Source organism: Rattus norvegicus, chromosome 10 (genome assembly GCF_036323735.1).
Source record: "Rattus norvegicus strain BN/NHsdMcwi chromosome 10, GRCr8, whole genome shotgun sequence".
Lineage (NCBI taxonomy): Eukaryota > Metazoa > Chordata > Mammalia > Rodentia > Muridae > Rattus > Rattus norvegicus.
Genome location: NC_086028.1, coordinates 21,654,768 through 21,682,484, shown reverse-complemented (window position 1 = coordinate 21,682,484; position 27,717 = coordinate 21,654,768). Strand labels below are relative to the sequence as shown.

Sequence of the window (27,717 nt, the reverse complement as noted above, 5' to 3'; positions counted from 1 at the left end):
TGTCTAATTTTCTCTAAGATATGAAGATGTGAAAATAAGCTCCAAGCTCATTTTCCCTTTGCCCTTGAATTACGCCTAGTTTTCTTTTTTTTTATTTCTATTATACTTCCAACTTATTCTTCAGTCCTTCCAATTTAAGTGACAAAGGGAGAAGGCGGGAAGGATGGGAACAAGACCATGGTGGTATATATTAAGATCATTTACAACAAATCAAAAACTTACATTCAATTCATCTCAGCACTTTCCCAGAGCAAATCAAGGGATGTTCCCCTAAGTAATTACAATGCAGGTTAAAGGAATAAGGACTGTGGTCATTCATCGATTCTCGATTTTCATTCCCAGACTTATCACTGCTTGGAATAAGAGGGTTGAAAGAATAGATACATTTGTAAAATGACTGGAATAATTTTACCCACCTCAGGGATTCAGTGAGTGTTTAATACCATAAAGGACTTTGAGATAGGCAGATGAAAGATGCTTCAGAAGGCAGACATGATTACTGGATTAGAATTTCAGAGAGGGAGAAAGGGGTCTTTTGTGTTGACAGAATTTTCTATTCTTTTTGTAGTCCTGCAGTAGCTTAAAATTTTTTTCTCCTACCAATTTTTTCAATTTCAGATCATGTCCTTGACTTGGTATTGCTCTCATGAGAGGCAGTGTGTATTGGTGTAAACTGTCTGCTTCCCTTTTGGATTTTGTTCTCTAATATGCATCTATGCATCTTTGAATTCACAAGGCTAATTTTCTGCAATCCCCATGGTTGGTTGAGATGTTTGTAAAGTAAAATGGTTCTCACCTGGGGACAGTGTTCTGCAACTCGGTATTTATTACATGTCACAGAGGCACATGCAGGTGTGTGTGTGTGTGTGTGTGTGTGTGTGTGTGTGTATACACACAGGAACGCGGCACACACATGCACTGTCCTTATGTTGAATTGTTTGGAGACTAGACCAATTTTGCTTCATTCTCTAAAGGTTGCCATAATATCATTAATCTCTCTCAGCCCTTAAAGATGGCCTCTTGCCATATTCTGTCAGTAAACAAGATATAGACCATTTACTTTAAATACCTAAAAATAGAACTGCTGAATCAAACGACCATACACTCATACACACTCAGAAGCGGCTCCTGCATTTTGCAGTTGTCGGAAATCGGGGGCACTGCACAGGGGGAACAATGAAAGTTTGGGTTTACTGAGAATAAAATGCTTTATTATATGAGCTATGCGTGAAAATACATAGTGCTTATTAATAATCCTACAGAACTACACAGAAGCCTTTGGTCTGAAGACTAGCTCATTAACCATTTGGAGTAGAATTCTGCTGTCAAACTCCATACCCCCTGCTATCCTACCTCTTTATTTTCTAGAAAGGTCTGGTGCAATAAGAGCTGGACTGGGGACCGTGCTGGGATGGAGTTTGTGCTCAGCCAATCACAGCAGAGCGAAGTGTAGACCCTCCCACCGAAACCACCAGTGAATGAATAGCCACACCACCACGGCTTGAAAAGGCCGAGGTGTCACTACCCGCAAATCTGTTAGCCTTTGTTTTGGGTGGAAGACTTTCCTTTCCCTAGGTGCCCACACACCTGAACCACACAAGACTCATGTGAGTGCTTTTGTTCTAAAAATACAATGTCGTGGGTCCAAAGAACCTGCCCAACCTGGGGATCCAGCCCATACACATACAGCCACCAAACCCAAACAATATTGCTGATGCCAAGAAATGCATGCTGACAGGAGCCTGACATAGCTGTCTCCAGAGCATGACAAACACAGAGGTGGATGCTCACAGCAAACCATTGAACTGAGAACAGGGTCACTATTGGAGGAGTTAGAAAAAGGACTGAAGGAGCTGAAGGGGCTTGCAACCCCGTAAGGACAACGATACCAACCAACCAGAGCTCCCAGGGAACTAAGTCACCAGCCAAAGAGTACACATGGACAGACCCATGGCTCCAGCTGCCTATGTAGCAGAGGATGGCCTTGTTGGGCACCAATGGGAGAAGAAGCCCTTGGTCCTGCCAAGACTGGACCCCACCCCCAACCCCCAGCGTAGGAGAATATCAGGGCAGGGAGGCAGGAAGGGGTGGGTGGGGAAACACCCTCATAGAAGAAGGGGGAGGAGGAATAGGATAGGGGATTTATGGATGGGAAACCGAGAAAAAGGATAACATTTGAGACGCAAATAAAAAAATCCAATTAAATAAATTTAAAAAAGAAAATATGAGTACAAAAATCCAAATTAATTATGTTTAATTAACTGACCTTAACATCTTATCAGTAGTGAACTGTTATCCATTTGCCTGTTCTTCAATTATATATAAATCAGATATTAACATAACTCTTTAACTATTAGGCTGAGCAACCTAATATGACTGCACGGGACCTTACAGAAGAGGAGGTCCCTGGGAAAATGGGCCTTGAGTTTCCTTTCTCAGGCAGATTAAAGTTTAGATTTGATGGATTTGTGGGCTCTATGTACAGCCCAGAAGCTTCCGCCAGTGAGCATGGGCGTGCGTTTGATCGCATCGTAACTTTGCGATGTGTTAGCTGTTTTCTCGTTGTGAATACATTTCCTTGTGTTCTCCCTCAGCTGAAAAGTTGCTGTGAGCTCTCTTTCCTCCCATTATACCTCCGTGCATTCATGGACTCCGCCTTCAAAACTATCGCCAGGTGTTAGCATCCTCCCTGGGTAATTTCAGGCATTTTCCTTTGAATGAAAACAGCTCACTTGGAAGGTTGTGAAAGGCAGATCCATGTGGATTTGAGAGGATTTTGTGTTGCGATGTGGTGGAAAGGTTTGCCAGAAATTGCCCGTTTCAGGCTGATGATGCAAAACTAGACATCTGTTAAATTAACATCTACCTAACGTTTTGCCTTCAGTCAAATGCATTTTTTTTAAAAAAATTAAATCGCTCCCGCTCTGTCCTGCTTTCTTTTTTATTCCCCCCACTGTCAAAACAATCTGTCACAAGATATTTAATTTCTGTGTAATGGGTTACTTAAAGAAACCAGCATATGGCACAGCGCATATCACCTAGCTTGGAGATCTATGCAAGTGCCATGTACTGTCGGTCGGCTACTCTCCTGGATTGGACCGTGCACAGGGTAGACTCGATTGTGTGCTGGAGACATTGAGCTTTGACCCAAGTCACTGGCAGGCTTTCTGTCAACTCTGTCCTTTTTAGGAGCAAAATATCACATCAATATTCTTGTTCCACCAACAGGTCGGAGATCACTTTCTGTTCTGGTGAAGTGATCATTTACAGCTCTTGTAGTTACACTGGCTCTAAGAATGAAGAGTGAACAAGAATACAGCCTGTTACTCTCAGACATTCTCATTTCTATCAAAGAGCTCAAATACGTAAACCATATTTAAAAACCGTAAGCAAAATAATTTTGGACTTATCCATTTATTTACCTAATTACCTATCACCTATCTTTCATCAATAATAGATAATAATAAATGTAGATATGTATGATATATATTTTTACAATAAATTAATCGGTGAATCTATAAGTAAACTTTTAGCTTATAGATAATTTAATATCCACAGAAATTAATAGATCCTTCAATATATACATATATGCATATATATGAATGCATACATGTTGAATACACAAGTCCACAATATACAACTTTTGATATCTCTTAATCTCTTTCTCCATTTATTTATTTTCATGGAGTATTTGATATCGATTTATGGTAGGTTTAATAGCTCGTCCACACTATTCTTTTGTGTACCTTTTCCAGCGTGGGGAAGGATAGGGCTTATTTCTCAGAAGTTTTCAGGGTCCCCTGATTGCTTTTATTTGGAACTACGAATGCATATGCCCAGGGGCTGTTTTGGAGGACTCCCCAGTTGGGTTGGCCTTGTAGACTCTTAGTCAGAGAAGCAGGAGGCTGTGGCAGAGCTCTTATCAGAAAGACACAGGAGGCAACGGCCACTTGATGATTGCTTCCGATTGTTCATTCACTGAACAGCTATGTTGAGGGTTTCTGGGGGGAAAAAAATAACCAGCATAAAGCCTGCAATAAATCACTTAAGTTTATTATTTATTAATCGAAATTCTCAAGTGCACTAGAAAGTGTCTCAGGGATATAATCTGTGCAAAGCTATCACAAATGAATGTGCTGGGCTAGGCAGTAAACAAGGTAGCCTCCTTGTCCCAAATAGTGTAGAATGGCCATGCTTTTAATCAATGCAGGATAATGCCCTGAAGCCCTCTCCCCAGCAGAAGCATGACTTTTCTCTGGCATACATCAGGCAGAGTCACAGAGACATGGTATTCCTGTTGAGTTCATCAGGAAGTTTCAATTGTCATCATCTGCCTTATCACTTAGCGTTATTTCTGAGAATTATAGTTGTTTCTCGTGATTTTTTTGCCTTGATTCTCTGGACCCTCTAATCTGTCTCAGTCTCCGAATCTCGAAGCACACCTCAGGAAGGTACCACAGCTCGCCAAAGCTGAGTGCCGCTAAGAGCAGTAAAATCAAAGATGTCCTCTGGTCCTCGTTCTCCTATGGAAAGGAAAGTGGCCATGTTAGCACCGAGCAGAAGCCTGGCAGCAGGAAAGCCAACGAAGGCCGGGAGCACTGGAGAATGATGCTGTTCCAACAAGGCTGCGTAGTTTGTCTATTAAGGCTGCTTTTTACTAAGTGTGCCATAAATATTTATTGTGTGTAAGACTGAAATTTCTTCTTTTGCTATCTCTAGGGAGACCAAAAGTGCTAGATAAATAGGAGATCATTAACAGCTTAACCCTTCACGGTCCATGAAAGTCATACATTTGACAGAGACTTAGTGAATACCTGTTAGCAACCAGGCACTAGGATAGATGCTGGAGGAGAATCCAGAATAAGAAGCAAAGCATCCATCATACGGAAACAAAGAGAGTACTACCTCAGGCCGGGAAGACTGTTCTCAAGGACAGAAGCGCAGTCCTAGAAAATAAACAGGATGTGACCAGACATGGTTTTCTCTGAGGAAGTGAGTCATGGGCTGAAAAACCAAAGGAAGAACAGCGCAAGGAGGGGAAGCCGAAGAGGCATGAGGGTTGAGTACCATGTTGTCGCCAGGAATGCAGAAAAGTCTCCATGAGCTGACAGCAGGTCACAGTGTGAGAGAACTCAGGGCTCCGGGGAGGGCGGTAAAAACAAGCTCGGAGTGGCAGGCAGAAAACAACACAGGAGAAGTCAGCAAAGAGCCCCATTGATCAAAGCAAGTTCTTACTATAGGAAGAGATATAGAAGGGTATGTGGTGGAGAGCGGTAGAAATCGCTGAGCCTCACACCGAGTCCAGATCTATGCCCACCTAGTAGTTCAGGGCCGGGTAATGAGACAGGATATGGGTGCACAGAGCTTTGCATGCCCCGCAAACTGAAGGGAGGGATAATGAACCTTTAAGCCATGTGGAGGGACTCGTGAGCATCATAGGTGATGAAGGAAAGCTTGGGGGCAGGGGCCTGGATCAGGCTTTCAGGAGCAGCGTGCCTTCTGCACAGCTGAACGGTGCCTGGCTAATTTCCCTTTCTAATGAGACTACCACAAAATCCGTCCTTTTAGACTATTCAGCTTTTCGCACACGGACCAAGCTGTTGGGGTAGAGGGGAAAGAGGGGCTGACATTGATGGATGGAGTTAAATACCAGACTCTCCCTCTTCACACAGACTTTTCTAAAGCAGTATTGTGATAGAAAGGCCCTCGGAGCTCCAGGTGGGCAGGGCAGGCTGGACCGAGCCCAGTGTCTCCCTGAGACTAGGAAGCACAGTGCAAATGGTGATGTCCTGTCAGGGTGTCAGGGTTCTCTCTTCAGAACTGACATCGGGGTGGCATGTGGAGAGGAGGTCCCCATACAAGGCTCGATTCTCATGGGAAGCAGCTCCAAGGGGTCATTCAATGGGACACATGGTTTCCCTTAGAATAATTTAACTCTTTGTGCAAAGTTACCACCAAAGCTGTACCCACTGGCCACTTCTACCCATGGTGCCACGCTCCAATTTTTTTTTTTATGGATAACAAATGGTCATTTAGCTGGATTCCGAGATACAAATGGTGTTGTTCCGGGCCTATTTTAAACATGGCTAACTCACCATCAGAAAGGTTCAGTTTCTGAATTTAAAGACCAAATATGCAAATATTAGGGATGATAACCAAGCCCAGTGGATTGGGAGGATCTGGAAAATGGAGGTGGGTGGGTACAAGAACCATGTGTTTTTACAGGGGAACAATAGTCATTTTCCTCAGTTTTCTCACAGTTACTTGATCAGCTGCTTAAGTTCTGCAGCCTTACAGTGAGGTTTGAACCACTTAAATGAGTCCATTAAATATGTAGCATGGGTGGCAGTGTTCCTGGTACCACTATAGCATTAGCAGGTGCATGCAGAAGTGTGACTGAGGCTTAGGTGTGGAGAAAGTGGTCTTAAACACTGACAGCTCTTAGTGACTTGGTATGTGTGTCACATGCACTGGGTACACTTTGCGTTTCATTTGTGCGTTATAGATGAGGAAACGGGAGGGGTAGGTTGGAGTCATTTTCAAAGTGATTGAGCTTCCAAATAAAGGGGCTGGGATTCAGATCCCAGCAATATGGCTCTAGTGTCTGTATTCCTGACCATCACTGATACTCACAAAAACATGGATTGGGCTAAGAGGGTGGGAGGATTTAACAACAGTTGTTTACTTCCAAAAAGAACCTCTATCTCCTCCTCCTCCTCTTCTTCTTCCTCCTCCTCTTCCTCCTCTTCCTCCTCTTCCTCCTCTTCCTCCTCTTCCTCCTCTTCCTCCTCTTCCTCCTCTTCCTCCTCTTCCTCCTCTTCCTCTTCCTCTTCCTCCTCTTCCTCCTCCTCCTCCTCCTCTTCCAACTTGTTCCCCCATATGTCTATGGGGGGAGCGTGAGTGGCAAAGCAAAGCAAAATCTTACAGAAGATATCTTTTTTTAATATTCAGGGTCAAAACCCCACATCTCTGGGGAGTAGTAGCACCAACCAAAACACTCATTGCCCCTTTTCCTGAGAAATGCAGCCAGCCATGGATGTACACAAGCACAGATGGGCATAGGCAAACATGTGCACCCAGTTCCACGTATGCATCTATGCAAGCTCACATGCATGTAAGTGCACATACATGTGCAGAGACACATATGTACATGTGTATAGGCATGTGCCTGCGCATGTTCAGTTACATCTAGTGGCACACACACAGCCTCCACGGCTCTTTGTATTGTTGCCTAATTCCGGGCTGGCTGCACTAACCAACAGCTCTCAAGAAGATCTCAACAGTTTGGCCTTAAAAATAGTTTCAGCAAATGCATTTTGAAAAGCCATCTGAGAAATACAGACCAGCTGCACCTTTCTGTTTAAAGATTGAAACACTGGTCTCTGAAGTGTTTTTATATTTTCTTCCTGTCCACTTCCACATCATACTTTACATATTCACGTTCCGTTATATTTTCCCTGATTGAAACTCTGTTGAGCACCCCGATGCCCGTCAAATGGTGGACGAGCACCTTTCATTTAAGCTATTGTCTTCGCTTTTTAATCTTGCTGCTCCAGCAACATGTGGAGTCATTTTCTATTTTATATTCAAAAACTCTGACTTCCGTTCACGGGGTGATTGCTGGTGTAGAAAAAAAAAAAAAAAGACAGCTCACACAACCTGAAAGAACCAGACCGGGAAAGAATAATCCAGTCAGTTGGCATGCTTTTTCCCCTGACCCCTCAAGAGCCAAGTCCTCCATTTTGCTCCTAAAAAGCAAAAAAAAAATGCCTCCTGAACACAGGTGGTCTCTGTAGCTCTTTGAATCAGCAAACATAGCCAGCGCCAATCTGACTGCCGATCTTAGCAAGGGAATTTCAAACGTGCTGGAGTGCACCAGACACCCGGTATTGTCTGAATTGGAGTTTGGGCTAGCCTATTAAATTCCGTAAGGAGCAAAAGCAACGTCAAGGACATGACTGCCAAAGGAAGACAGAGGAAAAAGAAACCTTGATCCTCTCCTCCCAGTCTTCAGTTCTGAAAGCCGATGTTTGGGGAACCCCTAATGGCTAAATGCACAGGAGCAGAAGCAAAAGAAAATGCTGTGATTCTATTCGCTGTGAACACGTTGAATAGTTTCCTTTTCTCCATGTCTCCGATCCTTTTGCCTCTCTCATCTGTTTCCAGCTTGGTTGAGTTACGACCAATCAGATATGAGGAAAATTAGATTTTAATGGAATATCTGATTTTCATTGCTTAATTGATTTAATTGCAAGTTTCTATTTCAGACTGGTAGAAATGCAAAGACTTTCAGTCAAATGTAGACAAGCTCTCATTTTTCTGTGTTTGACAATGACAAACTTAGTAAGATAATGCTAGCCTTGACTCTGGGACTTAGGAGGAAGGTTTGACCAGCACCTTTCTGAATTGTTATTCATAGCCTGTATTTGTTTCTCTTTTACATGAATGCATAAAGAAACATGCCTAAGTATACATATTCTATGTCAGAATCTTGTATTTGTGTTTGCTTATTCTGGTTGTATTGACTTGATTCTTGTGTGATTTTTATTTCTCAAGGAGGACAATATATGTGTGCTTATATAAACTTACACCTTGTTTACCAGAACATCAAAGACCACAGACTGTGTTTTGTTGTTTTGTTTTGTTTTGTTTTGTTTTGTTTTCTGCTGAGAAAGGGAAAGACAGCCAGAAAGGCCAGTGTCTAGCCTGCGGTCAAGGTCAGTGGGCTCTGTAGTTGTCTGAGCTTTTCAGAACCCAAAGTGGAAGCTAGTGTTTGCCAATGACAAGTCACACTGGATGCCTAGGACCCTGAAATAAGAAGACTGTCTGATACAACACAAAAGGTTCAACCCAGGTGGGGAGAGAGAAGTCTCTTTGTCTCTCTGTCTCTTTCTCCGTGTCCTCCCTGTGTTTCTCTGTCTCTGTCTCTCTATCTCTCTATTTCTTTCCCCTTCCTCTCATACACACACACACACACACACACACACACACACACACACACACACACACACACCAGTCTGCACTGGTCATCATCCCAACTTTAGACAGACACATCAGCAGCCCCATCCCTGACCTTCTACATTGACTTTCTACAGTGATACAAGAGGCATGCATCTTTGTGCAATACTGGGATCTCCTGAACTCATTACAGTGCTAGCTAAGGACTAGACCTAAAAACACATTTTTCTTTCCTTATTTGTTTATTTTGTCGTTTTGTTTCATGAATAAGGAACTTGCTATATTTCCTAGGGTTGCCTTGAGCTCTTAGACTAAAACAGTACTCCTTTTTCAGCCCGTTGATAACCTAGATGCTTAGGCATATATCACCACCCCTTCCTCTGTCTCTGTTTCTTTTGACATACATGTTAACTTTGTTCTCATTCTATACCTTTACCAGTTCTGAGAAAGATAAAACCTCTACATACATTATGAGAATTTCATGTACAAGTGTGTGTACGTGTGGGTACCTGTGTTTCTGCATGCATTTATGTATACATGCAAAGGTCTGTGTCTGTATGTGTGTGTGTGTTTATGTGTATGTACAAACCACTAAAAAATGCAATGTTAATTATAGACAACCTGTACGTGCCGGCTACCTTATCTATTTCTTTGTTGGTCTCTTTATTTGAAACACGGTCTTCAATGAGAAAATCCTAGACTATTTCTTTCCTTGTCCTCCCCCTCATTCCTAATTTCTGCAAAGACTTCCCCCACTGCAGCTGTTAGAATACAGAAAGCCCGGAGAGCACGAGCTCTGGAACTGTGGCATTCCATAGAGTCCCAACTCTGCTTATGGTGATGGTGGATCCTCAAAAAAAGTTATTTTTTTCTTCAGATACTTATTTCCCTCATCTATAAATGGGAGTCTTAGTGGGTTCTAAGTCTCAGGATTGTCAGCGATGTAGTAGACTTCAAGTTCATAAGTAGATCTCTAACATACATGAATTGCTTAGTAAATGCAATGAATACTACTGGGCTCCAAAACTATGGCATAGGCTAGCCTGAGTACCTTGCAGACTTTAGTTCATCTGTCCCCATTACACTCAACAGACAGTGAGTCAGCTCATCAGGGAGCATTATGCAAGATCGAGTGACATTTTTTTGGTTGTCACGACTTGGGGTAGCTACTGGCATCTAGTGGATATAGGGTGAGGCTTCTCGAGTGCACCATACAATGCACAGGATGGTCACCCACTGGATGGCAATGGAGTTGGTGATGGAAAATCCCTACTTAACCTAAGATTTATGTACATTGTGCTCATTTTCTAGAACAATCTGAAGCCCAGAGAAACCATACTGTTTCACCTACAGATGCAGTGTTGACAACCACTCTGCCAAACATGTGAGGCATGAGAACTCGATTTCTTTTTACATTAACCACACATAAGATTCTCCAAAAATCTCAAGACAGAACACTTGGGTGGTTTGTACAAACAGAAGAGTAAGGATTGGATTTTGTCATGTTGGAACAGATGTTGTCCAAAATACAGTGGTAGCCAGTGCTAGAAGATCCAGCCTCTGCCAACTCTTACCCCTTTGCATTGTTGGAATCCTGCAGGTTTAGCTAGCATTGACTGGATGATGAGAGTCTCTCCCAAACCTTAAGGCCAAAACTAAAACACTGTCTTTCAAGAATCACATAAGTCTACTTAAATATTCTAACGATTGGTTTGTTCAGCCCTTAGAAGTACTCTAAACGTAAATTCCACAGATATTTGTTGCTTCAGAGGAAGCCAAGAGATTAAAGTAACCATTACACATCAAGTAAACATCATCAAGTAATAGAAATAAATATCAAGGTAGTTGAGAGGAGATTAGTCTCCATAATACTAAATACAGGTGCGATGTCAATCACTCAAGAATGGGAAATAGTTTATCTCACGTAAATTTGAGGACAACGTGGCTGAGTGCTGACCGGCAAAACCCAGAGTCTGGTCCAGAGCAGATACTCACATCACAGCATAGCTCACACTCATCTGCAGAACTGCATGCGGTTTGGACGGCGGTGATGCCAGTACCCTGAGACACGCACACATACACACAGTCCTTCCCTATTTTAGACCTCCCGCTTTATACGTAAGTAGAAAATATTAGCAGTAATTGGTTGGTTCCACTTCCCAGCCTCTGAGCCTTTACATTAACTGTGGTCCATCTCTACATCCCAGCACCTCTTTCCTCCATCATGCACCCGCCCTCGCTATGTGTGGAGAGAAGTAGCTGGATGTGTTCAGAGAGCCAAGTGACTCCAAATGCATTCCCTTCATTACGACCTACGGTCAAACCCAGATGTCACAAAACAATTTGTGATCTGCAGCGGTCACTGTGGTCTGGGCAAAGAGGCCACCACCATTAGTAGAGATCAGCTCCCAAACCATTTCTTTGTGAATGTTTATTACAGGACTCCATTTCTGTCTTTTCAAACACCGCTAAATTAATGGTAACATGGTTTGCAGTCCTCATAACTGTCATTTTAATTGTGACATTCGGTGGGCTAAAAGTCCTTTTGCTTTTGTCCTACTGCATGTACTTTTTAACCCCTGTTATACTGACTCTTGGCTAGATGTAGCACGATGGGTGTGGAGGGTGGGGATGGGAAAGAATGGAATTTTTTTATGTAGCGTGATATATTGAAGAGAAAGAAGCATTGTCTTCCAAAAGTACAAAATTGGACATAAAAAAAAGTGTTTGCAGAAACCAGTTATGTTTGGTGGGTAGGTGTTTTGTGCTTCAAATTAATATTTGTCCTTTAAAATAACAGATGTTTAGCTGAATGTGTGGGTAGTGGATGCGAGTGGGCACTGCATAGATGTTCCAAGGGAAGGGCTGAGAGACAAGTGTGGCTCTCACAGCCAAGGCAATCCCCACCTCCTCCTCCTCCCCGTTCTGCTCTGTGTTAGTGCTTTCTTGGATTCCAGATACAATCTGTGGAACCTCACTTTCGAAAAGCATGAAGCAACATTTCTCCCTGTGCTAAAGGCTACGTGCTTAGAGTGAGGTGTTTAGACTGGTGACACCCTTGTCCAGGGGCTGGTTAGAAAGTCAGAAGTCCAGGTTTCATGCAGCCCCTACCTCTGGGAGAAGAACCTGTGCTCTAATAAGACCCTGGTGATTCCTAGTCCCATTAAGGCTGAGATGTGGCGGCCTAAGACATTCCATATCTGAACTCTCCAGGGCCAGGTATTTATTCCTATATTATACTTATTGTTTTGTGTATGTTGCTTGAGGATATGTATCGCGCTCTTGTATCACTTGTAGGACACAAGTCCTGACCACAAAGGTACTCAATCAATTCTCAATACATTTTCTTTTCATACTCAGTTTCTAACCTCAAAGATAGGGACTAAACCAAACAGGGAAGAGTTTGAGAACTTCTGCTTTTGCAGCCCAGTGCTCTTGAGTAAATTATTTATATCCCCGTCCACCTCAGTTTCTTTTCATGTAAGTTGCAAGACATAATTACTCTCACATGGGTTTGTTAGGGGAATCCAATGAGATCCAACATTGAAAGCTGTCAGCATAGTGCTAATTGGTTTAGGGTGAGAGTTCTTGATAAATATCAGCTACTGCTTTATTAAGAATCATTTAAGATAGTCGATTCTAGGTATCATATACCCTAAAGGAGTAGAGTACAGCCCCACCTACCCCCATTCCATTCTCTACTCAATTGGGGTAGATTTTGTTTCCTGAGGCATGGCATCGTGTAGACAAGCTACATTGTCATTCATCAGAATGAGGTACAGCAGGGAAGGGACTTTTCTTGACAGCTAATGGACAGAGAACCATTATGTTGTTAAATGTCCCAGAATGTATGAGACACCCCTGAACACAGCAACGAAGTATGATCTTGCCCAAAATGTCAATACCAGTAAAAGCTGACAGATTCTCTATTACTCATGGAGGACTTAAGGTAAGCAAAGTAATTGTGCTTTCTTCAGGATTTAGACACCAGTGTACCGTCATTCCCTCAAATATTAATGTTGAGCCCCTTTGTCAGAATCCTTTGACTGCAAGGAGAATCATTTCTTGTGCAACGAGTCACCCAGTGGAGAACCTGATGCAGCCTGATTAACCTATTAAAGGTCATAAAACAATAACAATTACACTGCACATTTCATTCTTTAATATCAAAGAGAGCTGGGCTCTTTGAAATGTAAAACATCAGAAGTGAAAGAATAGAGCCTTCAATCCCCCAGGGCCCAAGGTCATTGTACCAATAACATACAGCTTCTCCTGTTAATTTCACTCCACCTGAGGATATGCAGGAGGCCACAAAAGATGGGACAGAGGAAAATCTGGAGAAGACTGAACTTCTAAAGCCAGAGAACTGAGGTTAAACCGTGTAACCTCCATCCGTAGTTCAATACGGATGCTAGAAATGCAAAATAAATGTCCTTGCAGCTGGTAGAGGGATACAGCACGAAACCCTTAGCGCTCTCTCTCTCTCTCTCTCTCTCTCTCTCTCTCTCTCTCTCTCTCTCTCTCTCCCTCCCTCCCTCCCTCCCTCCCTCCCTCCCTCCCTCCCTCCCCCTCCCTCCCTCCCTCTCTTTCTCTCTCTCTCTCTCTCTCTCTCTCTCTCTCTCTCTCTCTCTCTCTCTCTGTCTTAGCAAATCAGAAATGCTACAGGAATTTCCAAGGACACATTTGTTTCCCAGGTTCTATTGCAAAAAAAAGGGCGAGGAGGCGAGTGTTAGGTTCTATTCCGACTGTGAACAGAGTAGGCACACACCAATTACACCTCATTGTTAAGAGAAACTTTATTCTGCAAGTGAGACCACATTTACATCTTTGGTAATTAAGCTAAAAGATCTTCGTTGTTGTTGTTGTTGTTGTTGTTGTTGTTGTTGTTCTTGAATGACATTTCCCCCACCCCAAATCCCGAAGTAAATGTTGCATGTTAAGTGGGATCAGATGCTAAAATGTATGCATTAGAACAGTTACCAAAATCTGAGTACTAGCACCAGGTTATGGCTTCATTCTCCGGCGAGGCTGGAATCAGAGCTGTGTCCGGTGGTGTCTGGGTTTTACAAAAGGGCACAATTACTAAGTGGAGCAGCTGAAGTGCCAGGGAGGGGGCAGAGATGTGCTGTTGGACAGGGCCAGCTCTTGCCACTCACTGACACAGTGAGCCACGGTAGCTAGCGAGTTAGCAAGCTCTCAGTAATTCCGAGGGCTCCATCCATCGGCCTGTGTGCCAGGCAGTGGCGGCATCCAGCCATGCATCTCCCACAATCGTTGCTCCTTGGCAATTTTCGTTTTTAGGTAAATTGAACATAGGCAGCTGTGTATTAAGAACTCTAAGAAGCTAGCGTCCTTTATTCCACACACAGAAGAATCTAGTTGACCCAAAAGGCATTTTCCCCCTCCTAGCAATTGGCATGGTTGCCATAAACAATAAAAATATGATCCTGGATGATAAATAATTGCTGAGTATCAGAATAAAAATGAAGTATGGGTCATAAAGAAGACATAGAACTTCTAAAGAGATTTGCATGAAGATTGAGGCTCATGAGGTAAAGTTAAGTCATCCCGGGTCTGATCTGGCCTCTCTGAAGAGAGATTCCTGAGTGCACACCTTTGCTGAGTGTTGAAGACTGCCCAGCCAGGTTGAACTTTGTGTATGCTAAATGGATACCTCTCTCTCTCTCTCTCTCTCTCTCTCTCTCTCTCTCTCTCTCTCTCCCTCTCCCTCTCCCTCTCCCTCTCCCTCTCCCTCTCCCTCTCCCTCTCCCTCTCTCTCTCTCTCTCTCTCTCTCTCTCTCTCTCTCTCTCTCTCTCTCTCTGTCTCCCATGAAGAGCATACAAAATCAAGTGTTCAAGTAGGAGCCCATGTTTGGTGCTTCGACAGGGAAATGGTCAGACAAATCCATCAGGAGCCCACTTATAAAGAAACAGAAGAACCTTGTGATTTTCACACATGTGGACCATACATGTCAGAGAACTGTGGTGTTGCCATAGGGCTGTAGGTACTGGCTTGGTATACAGTCTTGGCCCTGACAACAGCGTGTAACAGAAACGCCTTGGACACATTTCTTTTGTATTATTTGGGGCATTGCTTGCGGGTGGGGTACAAACACAACACAGACTTTCTGTTCTAAAATAGATCCAGCTTATCCTTAGGAAGCTTCTTTCGTTTTCCATCCCTTATGTTAAGTCATAACCTTTCCCAAAAGCCTGCTCTGGTGCCGGGTTCCTGTTTTGTTTTGTTTTGAATGGGGTTCTTCTTACCACCTGCTCCACCTACTAATAACTACACGCTAAAATATCATCTTGACCTTCTGCCTTTTTGTCCTCAAGGTTACATCTGTATCTCTGTAAGTCACGCTAGCTCGCTATCCTTCCAGTGTCTATATACTCTTTACCTTATCACTTAATAAGGATACCCCAATATGTTTCTCTGAGCATCTTAATCTAAAAGAGCTTACGTTGTGATTTAATCAAATATCTGTCAAATCTTTCATTCACAGTGGATAAGGTTCTAAGTATAAGTGCCCAACAGGAAGTCATCTTAGAGTTTGCATTGTGGTATAAGCCATCAGAAGTGGACTAAAATTAGTTTACTATATAATGGTTTAGAAATATCAAGTGTATGGGAGGGAGTATATGGAGGTGTGGTGTGGGGGGTGAGACATGATTCATTTATTAACCGGGTGATTGGGGTAGCCTCACTGTGAAAAATGACATTGCGGGGAGCACATTTAGGAGTCTGCAAGACTAACCCCTATTCAGGGAAGTCCCTAGAGACTGGTGAAGCTGAGTGGAAGAGAACAAAGGAGGGATGAGGAGGCACTAGGCCTCGGAACACAAGGGGCGATCAGAGCATGTCTTTGAGACACTCAAAAGTCTCAGGACAGAAGGAACTGCTGGCTAGCTCCAGCTGAGGTGTGAGAGTATCTGATTCTCATTAGAAAAAGATACACTGTTGCTAAATTGCAACTAATCACTAGGGGGCTCGCATCAGTTATCACCCCTAGATAACAAACTGTATCATAACTCGGTGGCTTGAAATAGCGTTGAGGCATGATTCTGAGTCTCGGGTGTTGCTGTTTTCCCTAGACGGATCTTTTGCTGGTTTTGCTTTACTTACCGTTCTATCCTGCTGATGGGTCACATGAGGGATGAATTCTGTGGAGAAACTGAAACGGCATTTTCGTCTTCTAGGAGGCACAGAAAAGTTTTTCTTCTATGGCAGCTGCCCCATTTGAACAGTGTAAGACCAGTCACATAGCCAGTGTAGGAGAGAACCATACAAGCACACAGATATGAAAGGGTCGGATACATTTGCATCATAGCAAATCAGCCACGGGGAGCCAGAAGTTGACAATGGAAACCAGTTGGAAGGCTTTCGAATAATCCAGAAAAGAAAGGAGGGTGGGCTGCACCAGAGTGGTGACAGTGAAGGTGTTAAGAAGTATGCAAATTCCAGTTTTTTTTCTTCAGCCTGACCTTATTTTTATTCTCCCAAGTCTTGAGGGAGGACAGGGCTGTTACACTTCCAGAGAGAGGTGGTGTTCTTACTATGCATGAGATGGTATCATGGCCAAGTAAATGAGGTGAGGGCTAGGCTTCTTTTATTGCCCATAATTACTCAATGAGTTTTCTGACAATCGTAAACTTAGTAATTCACTTAGCGCTGTGACTGTCCATGGCACCCTATCTGTGCCATCATCGGCTGATATTTACTGAACATTTTCAAAGCTATGGCACTCAGGGCAGAGGCAGGCAAGCACGGCTAACTCTTTCAGCCAGCCCAGGACTACTGACTGGTTTATTACATCACTCCAGCAATGGATAGTTGCTGTCTTCAGAACACTTGGCATCTCGAATATAGTTTCTAAGGGCTTCTTTTTTTTCTCCCCTTTGGACGTTCTTAACTGCACAAAGAGAGGCTTAAGAGCTCTGCCTTTGTAAGCATGCTGATACATTTTATTAACCACATCACAAACTGGCAGATAGTAGTAGTCCCAATTATTGGATAGAGAGGGTGAGATAGGTTTAAAAAAAGAACTGAACGGTGTCATATATTCAGATGGTGGCTGATCGGGGATTGAAATATGATAACTTTTTATTGCACTATACTGCCTCTCAGTGGTACATGAGCTTCCCATTTCCTTCGTGCAGTAACGCATGCCTATAAAAACACCCCCAGAGGCTTGAACCAATGCCTCTGTTCTTTAAGGGGGGGGGTGTTATCCTCGACAGTAGCCTTTGACATCCGTCTCGGTTAATGACTAGGAAAGTAGTTTGTTTGTTTATTACTGCATAAGCCCCATTTTACAGGGGATTTGCCAGCCATTAAAAGCACTACTCTGTGTGTGTGTGCACGTGTGTTAGATTCTCATCAGAAAGACATTGCTTTCATAAAACTTCTAAAGAGAGATTTAGGAACCAGCTTGTGAAAGAAATTACTTAATTGAGATCTTTACGCTCATTTTCTTCTGGAAAGAGTAATTCAGCAATTATTGTTGGGGGAGGGGGTGCAATTCTTCCTAAGAGAACTTTCAAACACATTCATCTATCTATCTAACTATCTATCTATATATATATATATGTGTGTGTGTGTGTGTGTGTGTGTGTGTGTGTGTGTGTGTGTGTGTAATGCAAGAGTTAAATTCAGGGATAAAGGAAAATGAAGGAAGGACCAGTCAGTCTAAATGCAGAATTTGTTTGCAAATCTCCAAGCTAGCACCACAAAATGCCATGCACCCGGAGATGCACTAGAGTACGCACCCTCCAGAATGTCTGTCTGTTGTAATTCCGTCGCATTAGAGATTTTAGTGCATATCTCGCCTGCACAGCTTCCGGAACTTTTCAGATATTCAACATCAGAAATTGCACTGTTTTATCCTGGATTTTACAAATAGCAACCGGATTATTGTAAAACAGAACTATCTGATAAGTCAGGTTGTGAATTGCTTTTGTGATTGTCATGGGTGAGAGTATTGAGGAAGCTGGCAAAGAGTGCAGCACACTGGTTACCGGGAAAAAGAAAACCCATAGCAGCGGATGCGTGGTCTTTTTTTTTTTCCTGATGAATATGTTCAAGGCTGTGATCACTGTGCAACTTCTGTCTGGATGCTTTCAAATGCTCCATAATGGAAAACATCAGTAACAAGAACCAAACAGTCCACCAAAGCCTGTGTTCAACTCAATGGAGAGGGACATAAATTCTTACTTAGAGTTTCATTGAGGCCAGCTCTATTTGGTCCGCCATTGGAATCAGAGATTTGAGCTTCTCTCCTGATTGGCTTTTTTTTTTCATTTTTTGCTTTATGATTAGGAAGCTGCTACTTTGGTTCTCACGTAAGGGCTTGTTCAAATCGCCACGCGAGACAGAAATGAAAAATAGGCAAGACAGACTTCTGATCCACAGACAAAAGCCAAGATGTCAGAATGTGGTAATTAATGTGCACAATTTTATAAGCAAAATAATTGCTTTTAATTGGCTAAATAAGATATGACATAATTACAATATTCAATAAGCTAATTTAAGAAAACTATTTATAACGCAAACCTTTAATTATGTTATGTGCTCATTCCTACTTCGCAAATGGATATGAAAATGGACATGAATTATCTTATCTTTATAAATAAAGATACATTAAGGGCATTTTTTGAAACTTCAAAGGTTATGTCCTATTTTTGTTCCGTTTTGAAGAATGTTTGTTATTTTCATTTTGAAAAGCAGTCATTTATAGACAGTTCCACTAGCCTGAGTCTCCAGTGACGACAGACACAAGCGCTATGTGGGTGAAAAATCTCCCTAAGAAAGCTCCTTTTGTCAGAGGAGAAAGGCTTGTTAGGATGAGACTCATTCTGCCCTATCCTTTTCCTGTCACGGTCACCCTAAGGAAAAACAAACCTCCCTTAGGAGATGAATGTATAATTGGCCAGAAATGACCCACAGAAGAGACCCACTGGAATCCAGAAAACCTTTCTCTAAAGACTAGTTTCTGATGGGTCAGTGTGAGCTGACTTCCAACTAATGTATACATGATGAGGAAGAGCCATTCTCTTCCAGAGGCCGCCTTACTAATGCTTCCTCCATGAGAGTCTTGATTTGATGGAATGACGTAAGTATGACAGGTTCTTAAACAGTAGTCGACTCAAAGCATGTGCTCAAAGATATACCCACTGGAGCCAATGAGATTGCTCGGTCAGGGAACCCAATGACTTGTTTCAGTCTTGGATTCCACAAGAGAACCTACTCCTGCAAGTTGTAAGTTGTCTTCTGACCCCCATCCCCCCACACACAAATAGAAAGACAAAGAGAGAATATTATATATGTGTGTATATATACATATATTGAAATATTAATTATTAATCAATTAATAATAATTAATAATTAGGGTAAGACACCTAAAATAAATGCTATGCACTCTTGCTCCTATTCCCAATGTATTCTGGCAAAATCTTAAAGGCCGGGCACTGTATGATAAGTTTCTTCCCATAATTTCTGAAGGATGTAATTGCATACCTATCAAGATGTTCGGCGTAAAACCCAAACCTAAGTACCCAGTAATACTCAAAGGCATAGCAATATATATTATACAGAAAATAAACACAATGTTTTCAGCCTTCAGGACACTTGAAATCAATGTGTGGGAAATAAGATATGAATCCAGTAAAAGTGACCTAGAATTATTAGAAGAAAAATAGCTCACCAACTCCATGGCATCTTCAGTGGCAAGGTAAGATTAATTGTAAAATCATATGTAATAAAATGTTCCAGGCAAAGGGTGCTTTGAAATTTGAGAGAAGAGAATTTACCGTGAGCTAACATAATCTAAAAAGGATTCTTTGAAGCTAAGAGAATTTTATATCGAGCAAACAGTAGCATATATCTCACAAAACAAATCCTGTGTGAAAGGACAGTGTGCAGAGAGGCAAAACTGGGGAAGAAGAGAATTTACTCCTCATTCACCCATCAAACCCATCGGTACTTAGAGCTCACTGTGCCCCTCATATGAACACAGAAATGAATAACAGTGAAAGAATCCTCACTCACTGAACCATTTGCAGATATTTACATCAATGATTATGATATGAGGGGAACATAGAGCATTTCCTTTCTCACTAATACAAAAATACATTAGAAACTAGGCTTATACATGTATCTCTCTGTCTCTGTCTCTCTGTCTCTGTGTGCATGTGTTCATGCACACGTTCATGCATATGTCTTACAGCACTTATTCAGCTTGTTTAAAATTCAACGTTGTTTGGTGCCGCGTACACAGAAGACATGTTGGTCACCTGAATTTTTTTTTACACTGATCTGGGTTGTTTTAGAATTATGTAGACTTATCCAGAGAGAAGGTAAATGAGAAGGTAATTATTGCTTTTATTTAGCAAGAAGAAATAAAGGTTACCAAATGCTGTGAGTGTCTGATTGGTTGCTCTTGACTTTCTGTGCAACCTTCAGAGGACGATTTTCCACTATTAACCTTCCCCTTTCCGTGCCTGGGATTGGTGGTCTGAGAGGTATGTTTTTGGCAGAGTATAAATACCACGTGTGAGAAGCCAGGTCCACCAACATTATTTTCCTAGCGATTCTCTGACGAGGTTCCCACTCATTTCTGGGGGCTCATTCACATGTAATGTTTGTCTTTTATATTATTTTGTATAATTATGATGGTGTTCATGAATGATGGCTCATGATGAAGCCATTTCCTCACGAAATAGTGTCCCTGAATTTCAATGCGGTGGAAAACTTTAATCCCCATGAGTACAGATGATCAAGCAGGCAACAAGCATTTACCAAGTAAGCAAGCTACTTTGTTCAAAGATTTATGGAAGGCACTGAAAATGCAGAGACATTTCAAACATGAAGACGGCTCTCTTTTCATTTAGAATAGAATTAGAAACATTGTTCACCACCTGAATTAGAAACATTGTCCACCACCTGAATTAGAAACATTGTCCACAAGCAAATGTGCTCTTAGGGTAGGGTCTGGGTGAGTGGGACAGATTTGCAAAAGCCTAGAAGGCAGAAAGGCAAGGGTATGGTTCTTCTTCGTGCTACTTGTGCGACGTCTGGTGAGTTCCTTTGCTAGCCCTCAGTTCTAGTTCTGTAAAACGGCTCTAATAGCAGCCCTTCATTGGGGCATGGCGAGGGTTAGAAATTGGAGGTCATAAGTCCCTTTGACTTAGGGGGCACTTGTACAATTGCTAACTGCTCGTTCTTTATACGTTCTAGATCTGAACTGTGCATATTCTTCCTCATGTATTAGATAACAAAGCCCTCACCATATTTTATAAATGAGGAAAGTAAGGTTTAGAGGAGACAGAATTTAACCAATGTTCCACAATTAGGAAGCAAATTCCAGGGTCAGGATTTGGACCTAGGGCAAAGTCCAAAGCCAAGCTCCTAATTATGATATATGCCACCCTTCCTAGGCCCTTGGATAGCTACTGTGATTAAAACAATTTCACTGCTGTAAACCAGAAAGGTCAAGGGCATCTTTTTGGAGGACTTGTAACTGTTCTGGTCTTAGATCAAGAGATTGCAGTTAAATATGCTGCCGTGAAGAAGATTGGGGTGGAGGGTGGCCCTCTTAAGAGAACTGGGGCTCTGTGTGCGGCTGTGAGGGCTTGCAGATGCATTGGGCTTGGGGGGGGGACAAGCTCTTCTGTGGCAGCGATAGGGCATTTACAGGAATAGTCAGTGTCAAACCACAGAGGTGACTCAATGTGTAGCAAAGAAATCTGCACTTTATTCTCCAGGGAATTGTGAACCTTTGATGATTTTTTTTAAGCCTATACGTAAGATAATGAAATAAAACAGACTTTCAATTGGCCGATCAATAACTATTGGGAACAGATGTCATTCAAAGTGGCATTTTAAGAAGGTTATTCTGGCTTGCGAGGGATGAATTGGAGAAGAAAGAAAACCTCTTCAAATGGTTGTTTTCAATAAGCTGTGTCACGACAGGGGGAGAGGTGTCTCAACTAACAGGGCGATAATAGGAAAGTGCTGGTGTGCCACAGATTAGCTGTTTTATATGTTAGAGCTGATTCAAGGTCACACCTAGAATAATGTCACTCTCCTTCACTGGGATGTGAAGTGCCTTCTTGAGACGAGAAGGGGATGGTGTTACAATCTGATGTAGGAGTTGGCAGGGCCCTGGCAATGCCCTCAGGACGGATACTGCATATCTGTTCTATGCTTGCTTCTCGGCACAGCCAGAGAAGGACTGCAAGAGAGAGGAGCTGGAACAGAGCAGAAATCAGGACGAGTCTGGGGTCTGGAAAGGAAGCCTCAAGATCTTTAAAAAATGTGGGAGTGGTGTTTGGCGGGTGCAGGAACTTGAATGATGGCAGACAAAGGAAAGAAATGAACTGAGACTGTCTCCGAGATCTTTACATTTCACACTGATGGGGACATTTGGAGAGAAAGCTTGCTTTGAGGGCAGATTCGCTGGTCTGGTTGTAGAACTTGTTGGGTTTTAAGTGCATTATTCAAGTGGAAAGACCCAGAGGGCAGTGTCAATAACTGGATCGTGGAAGGAAGGTCAGAGTGGAAAGAAGTCTTCATGTGTCATCCATTTTGAGGCGATTAAATATTATGTTTTCCATTTTAAAAATGTTAAAGGAGTTGAGAGGATTTCCTAACAGTGCAGAGGTTGCCATGCGAAAGCTGTGTGCTGTGTGCTAAGAGCGAACTCCACCCACAACACATGCACTCTGCATTCCTAGAGACAGGCCGTGAGATGCAGGGTTTATGTTCATTTTAAGACGAGAAGTTATCCACAAAGAAAAAAAAATGATTTTGGTCAAGGTCACACAGCAAGCAGGTAGCTGGGGCTGGGAAACCGGGAACGTAAACACCGGTATCTAAGCCACAGTCTAAGCGGGTAAGTGTGAAGCCATCCTATAGAGAAGTAAGCCATAGAAAGTCACAGTCCAGTTAGAAATATTAACCTCTGGTAGCCCACCCTCATTCAAGAGATCTTGAGAAAATATCCTATCTAATAAGCTATAGACGATATCTACCTACCTTCTCACTGCATATGTGATCAAGACGAGGAACGCCACTGGTGGCCATTTAGAGCTTTAAGACATCTTTTTTGCCTTGCCTTGAGTTGATTTCTTTTCATCTCTCATTGACTGTCATTTGCTCTCTCTGTTCAACAAGCCCCAGTCTCCTCCAGGCCCCCACGTCTGCGACGCTGAAATAGATGTAACCTTGTAGTAGCCGGGTCTTTATTTCTATTGTCAGAAAATTCCTCAGTCCACTCATTCCCTTGTATAAAGTTAATTTTAACTCTAGAGCCTGTATCAATAATGTTCCTTTGAGGCTGCTGCTTTCAATATGCACTGGGAAAAAAATTCTGTGGAGAGTTTGGAATTCAACCCTTTCGGAAAGCAGGGAGGGACCTTACAGCTTCTCTTCCAATCTGAGCCCTCTGTCCTCTGGCCAGCAGCCTTCTGTTCAGCCTCCATGTATACTCCATTTTTTTACTGTCTTAATGATCAGTAGAGTTACATCTGAGTGTGTCCAAGATGGGGGTGCTTATTTATTTGGGTCCAAGCAAAATCCTCCTATTGGCAAAGCATAAAGAGAATTATGCTCCCCGGCTTTAACAAGATTAAGCAAGCCCACTTTGAATACCACATTGTGACTGGGGCAGGCAAGAGCGTTTTATTCTTTTTGGGCCAATCCTCATTCTATATCTGGTTCACACAGGAATTCCGAACTACAAGGTGCTGAGGGTCCACAGACAGACTTGTAGGCTATAACGTGGTAGAAATTCAAAGATGGACTATTGGGCTTTCTTGTTACTGTTGTTTCAGTTTTCTTTTGTTTTTAATTGGTAAGTGATCTAAGTCGGGCTCTCGGAATTTACCTTCTGACATTAGAGAAACATCATTTTGAGGAGATGGTCTATGGAAAGGTTGGGCGTCTCCTCTTCTTGCCAGCTCACTACTGCATTGGCTCAGGTTACCATGGAAAAACAGGAGTCATCTCAACAATAACTAACTTCTACCAAATACTTGACCTTGGAATCAGCAATTTACATCCTTATAAAAGAGGTCACTGAGGGAATTTAACTGTGTAATCCCGGCCCCCATGTGGCTAGAGAACGGTGGAAATGAACCAAAGCTTGGGAGGCAGCATTGGAAGCGATTTGAATGGGCAAATCATTTCTTTGCTACTTTGTTTTTAAAAAAAAAAATGGAATCTCCTTTAAAATAGTACAGGAAGGCAGGAAGATGCAGTGTGAGTCCGTGGTAAATACTGCCACAAAAACTCTGCCCCAGGACTCTAGAAAGCCACCAGTCATCACATTTGGAGGGAAACCAGGGAGAATTTAGGTGTGCACATTCTTAATAGCTTCTTCCCTAACACCTTTCCTTCAAACGTCATGCCTTCCCTTTTATTGTGCCTTTCTTTCTAAAAACCAAGGGAGAAAAATCACCTTTTAAACTTGAGCCAAGGAACGCTATTTTTGCAAGTGCTAATATTTTAGGGTGGGCTCCTTTTTTTTTTTTTAAAGACAATTACCAAGACGAAGCATTTGTTTCTTCTTTTGTTTACCCGTGGCAGTTTGTCAGCAGTTATGGTAAGTAGACATCCATCTGCCAGTAAAACTACATTGCAAATTGCCGTAGAAATTAGCAGCTTTCATTTTTGCCTACATAAATAAATATGCGAAATAAATTGCACACAAATGCATCCTTAAAAAAATAAAAAAAAAATCACAGGTACACCGCACAGTTAAATGCCAATCAGACAAAACCAGAGACACACTGCGATTATCTCAGTTTTCAAACCTGGAAGATACACGGATGTGTTTCTAAATGAGAGAGGCCGCGGATCATGCTCGCTGAGATAAAAACAGAAGCTGCCAGACACCGCGCTGTGGCTTTATTCTCAGAGTCCCCTGACTGAAACCCGCTCTATCTTTTCTCCGTGTGTGTATGCGTGCTCTCTCTCTCTCTCTCTCTCTCTCTCTCTCTCTCTCTCTCTCTCTCTCTCTCTCTCTCTCTCTCTCTCCCCCCTGTCTCTCCCTCTGCTCTCCCTCTCTCTCCCTCCCTCTCTCCCTCCATCTCTCCCTCTCCTCGCTGTCTTCCCTTGCTCATTGTTCTCTCTCCCCCTGCCTTTGATGCACATACGTTGTCACATTCCGTCGACTCCTCTCTTCTCTGTTCTTACACTCAAGCCTAGCGGTGCTTTCGCCAGGCAGCAAGCAGCAGCGTCTCCTGCGAGTTTTAGTCATGTGTGCAGCTCAGCTTGATCGAGCGTTCCTTTTCTGCCTTTTCACTCTTACAAAAGATTAAAAGGTGGCGTCACATTGCTCCCCTGTTCCTTCCTGCAGGAGGGACTTAAAAGGGACAACAAAAACTAATCACTCTCAATAAGTATTTTTCTCGCTGGCCAAGAAAAAAATAAATAATAATAAAGAAAGGAAAGGAAAGGGAAAAAAAGAAAAATAAATAGAAAGGAAAGAAGGCAGAGAAGGGGAAAGGCGAGGGGGTGGACTTAGCGGTGGTGTAATTTGAGCCCGTGGTGAGGATTGGAGCGAGCTAGCGATGCTGCACACTGCTAACAAGGGAAGGAAGCCTTCAGCTGAGGCAGGTAAGAGCGCCGATCGGAGGGTTTGACCGAGTGGCTTAGTTAAATTTCTGTTTTCACCGGTTTTGTAATTGAGAAAGGCATCTGCAGCAGAAGCCGATTTTTCAGTCGGCTTCCTTTTGTTTAACATAGAAAGTACCTGTATTAATTTTGATGAATTAGAGCATGCAGCAAATTCAATTGAAAATAGATTTGTATAGTAAATGCATTTATATGGAATGATTTTTTTTCCTCCCTTTTATTAAAGGGGAGAGATGAGAAAGATGATTTTGATCAGAATAGCACTTTGCATTACGTTAAATTCTAAACAGCTAAGGGAAGGGGGGAAAATAATTCAATTGATACTGTTTTTGAACTCCAGGACTTAAGCTCTGGGAAGACAGATGGCATTTGAAATTTTTTCTTCTAACTGAACTTCTGATGCGTTATAATAATTTCTCACCGGAGGTATCGGCAAAGGGCAGAGTTTATTTAAGTCTGGCTGCTTGGGTGTGTTTGGCTTGGGTCTTGTGGGTGAGGCGCGTCTTGAATCTCCTGAACCTGAGGCAGGTTGACGGTTTCTAAATGGAGACTAAGTGTTGTCCCAAATGAAATATGAACTTAAAACCTCAGGTGAGGGCACGCCTTAGAAAGGCATCCAGTAAATAATTAGGATAACCGAGTTATGACAGTTCGGAGGGGGAGTTAACTCTAGAAGTGCTGTTGGATAAAGCTTTCTGGATTTGAAACCCCTTAATGACAGAGGGGGCTAATTATGAGACTCAAGTCGGAACTTTAATTTAAACCCTTAAATCTAGGATACCTGTAGTCCTCTTCAAGAGGTAGCTTTAAATGGGTATTCCTTTTGTGCGCTATGAATGGGAACTCTGGATTATATCTGGTGGCATTTGTCCTTTGAAAAGCTCTGGGATGAAGCTTTAAAGGGCTGGTATCTATTTTCACGCCGAACAAACAGAGAATATGCCCTATCCTTGAATCTCTCAACACAGGGAGTTTGCGGCCGCAGATGTTGTTTTTAAAGTTTGGGCTATTTACTGGTAATCTCGCTCTTTTGTGGATTTTGTGTCCGTTGCCTCTGCTGTTTAAAAAAATGATGAAATTATGGCCGGCATGAATGAACTGATATTTGAGAATGGAAAAATAAAAATACGAATAGGCCAACTTTTGAAATTAAGTGTGACTGGAATCTGAGTTCTATCTAGGCATTTGACAAGCGTTCCCTGACATATCTAAGTTCGTTTTTTAAATTGCCTTGGTGGGCATAGGGGCAAGTGCCTTAAAAGTGTACTGCTCGATTAAAGAGAATGCTTCTCGGGAACGGAATATGGAAAGGTGATGTCAATGCCTCTAGGCTTGGCCCTAGAAAGAATTGCTCTCCCATGGCTTTGTGGAATTCGGCGAACACAGAAAGATGGTATTTCATGCATTTTTGTGTCATGATAGGATGTTTTTTTCCGCTTAGTTTCCAAACTGGACTGGCTGTTTAACACCTCGAGCTGGTGTGTCTGGTGTTGTCAGACCCACCTAATGGTATCTCGTACGTGCAGCTCATGATTCCAGCCCTGAGAGGATTCGGGGACAGGCTCAGTACTGGGCATTGGGGAACAAGTGGAAAGGGCTCTGGTCGGACAACGTCTGGACAACATCCAGAGTTTATCCCGGGTAGGAGTTTCCTGGGAAGGTCCTGGTACAGGGGCAGGCTAACGGAATTATTTTCTGTGGATTGGATTACAGGGAGAGATGTGAACCAGGAAAAGTAATGCAGCCGTGGGATGCTGTGTAGATGTATGGTGGGCATTGGCAAATTTAAAAAATAGCCTCACATGTAGTTTTTCTCCTCTTGAACTTAAGAAACTCTACAAAAATCGTAAAGTAGCTCTCCTCAGAATCCTTTCTCTGTGCTGCTTTCTCGAAGGAACTCTTTTCTGACACTCGGTACACCTAAATATTGATGGGTTCTTTTCTTAATTCTTTTTCTTTTTTACTATCTTTTTTTTTTGTTCTTTTTTTTCCCCTGACTATGAGAATTATGTCTTAAGTGAGTGGTACAGGTTCAGAAGATATGCCTGGGTACTGTAACTTTATCACATATATTTTCTACTTTTGTATATGAAAATGACTTCTTCGAGGTGAGGCGGTGATAC

At 42.5% G+C, this 27,717-nt stretch overlaps 1 protein-coding gene across 13 annotated transcripts in view; it reads left to right on the top strand.

Annotated features, from left to right (window-relative positions):
* Positions 1–27,717, top strand: part of Tenm2 (teneurin transmembrane protein 2) — a 1,136,292-nt gene that overhangs the window by 438,517 nt on the left and 670,058 nt on the right. For 2 of the 13 annotated variants that reach the window (XM_039085076.2, XM_063268321.1), the window contains exon 1: positions 14,752–25,576. In XM_039085076.2, the coding sequence (XP_038941004.1) occupies positions 25,531–25,576 (46 nt within the window). In that variant the 5' untranslated portion in view covers positions 14,752–25,530. 13 annotated transcript variants of the gene reach the window in all.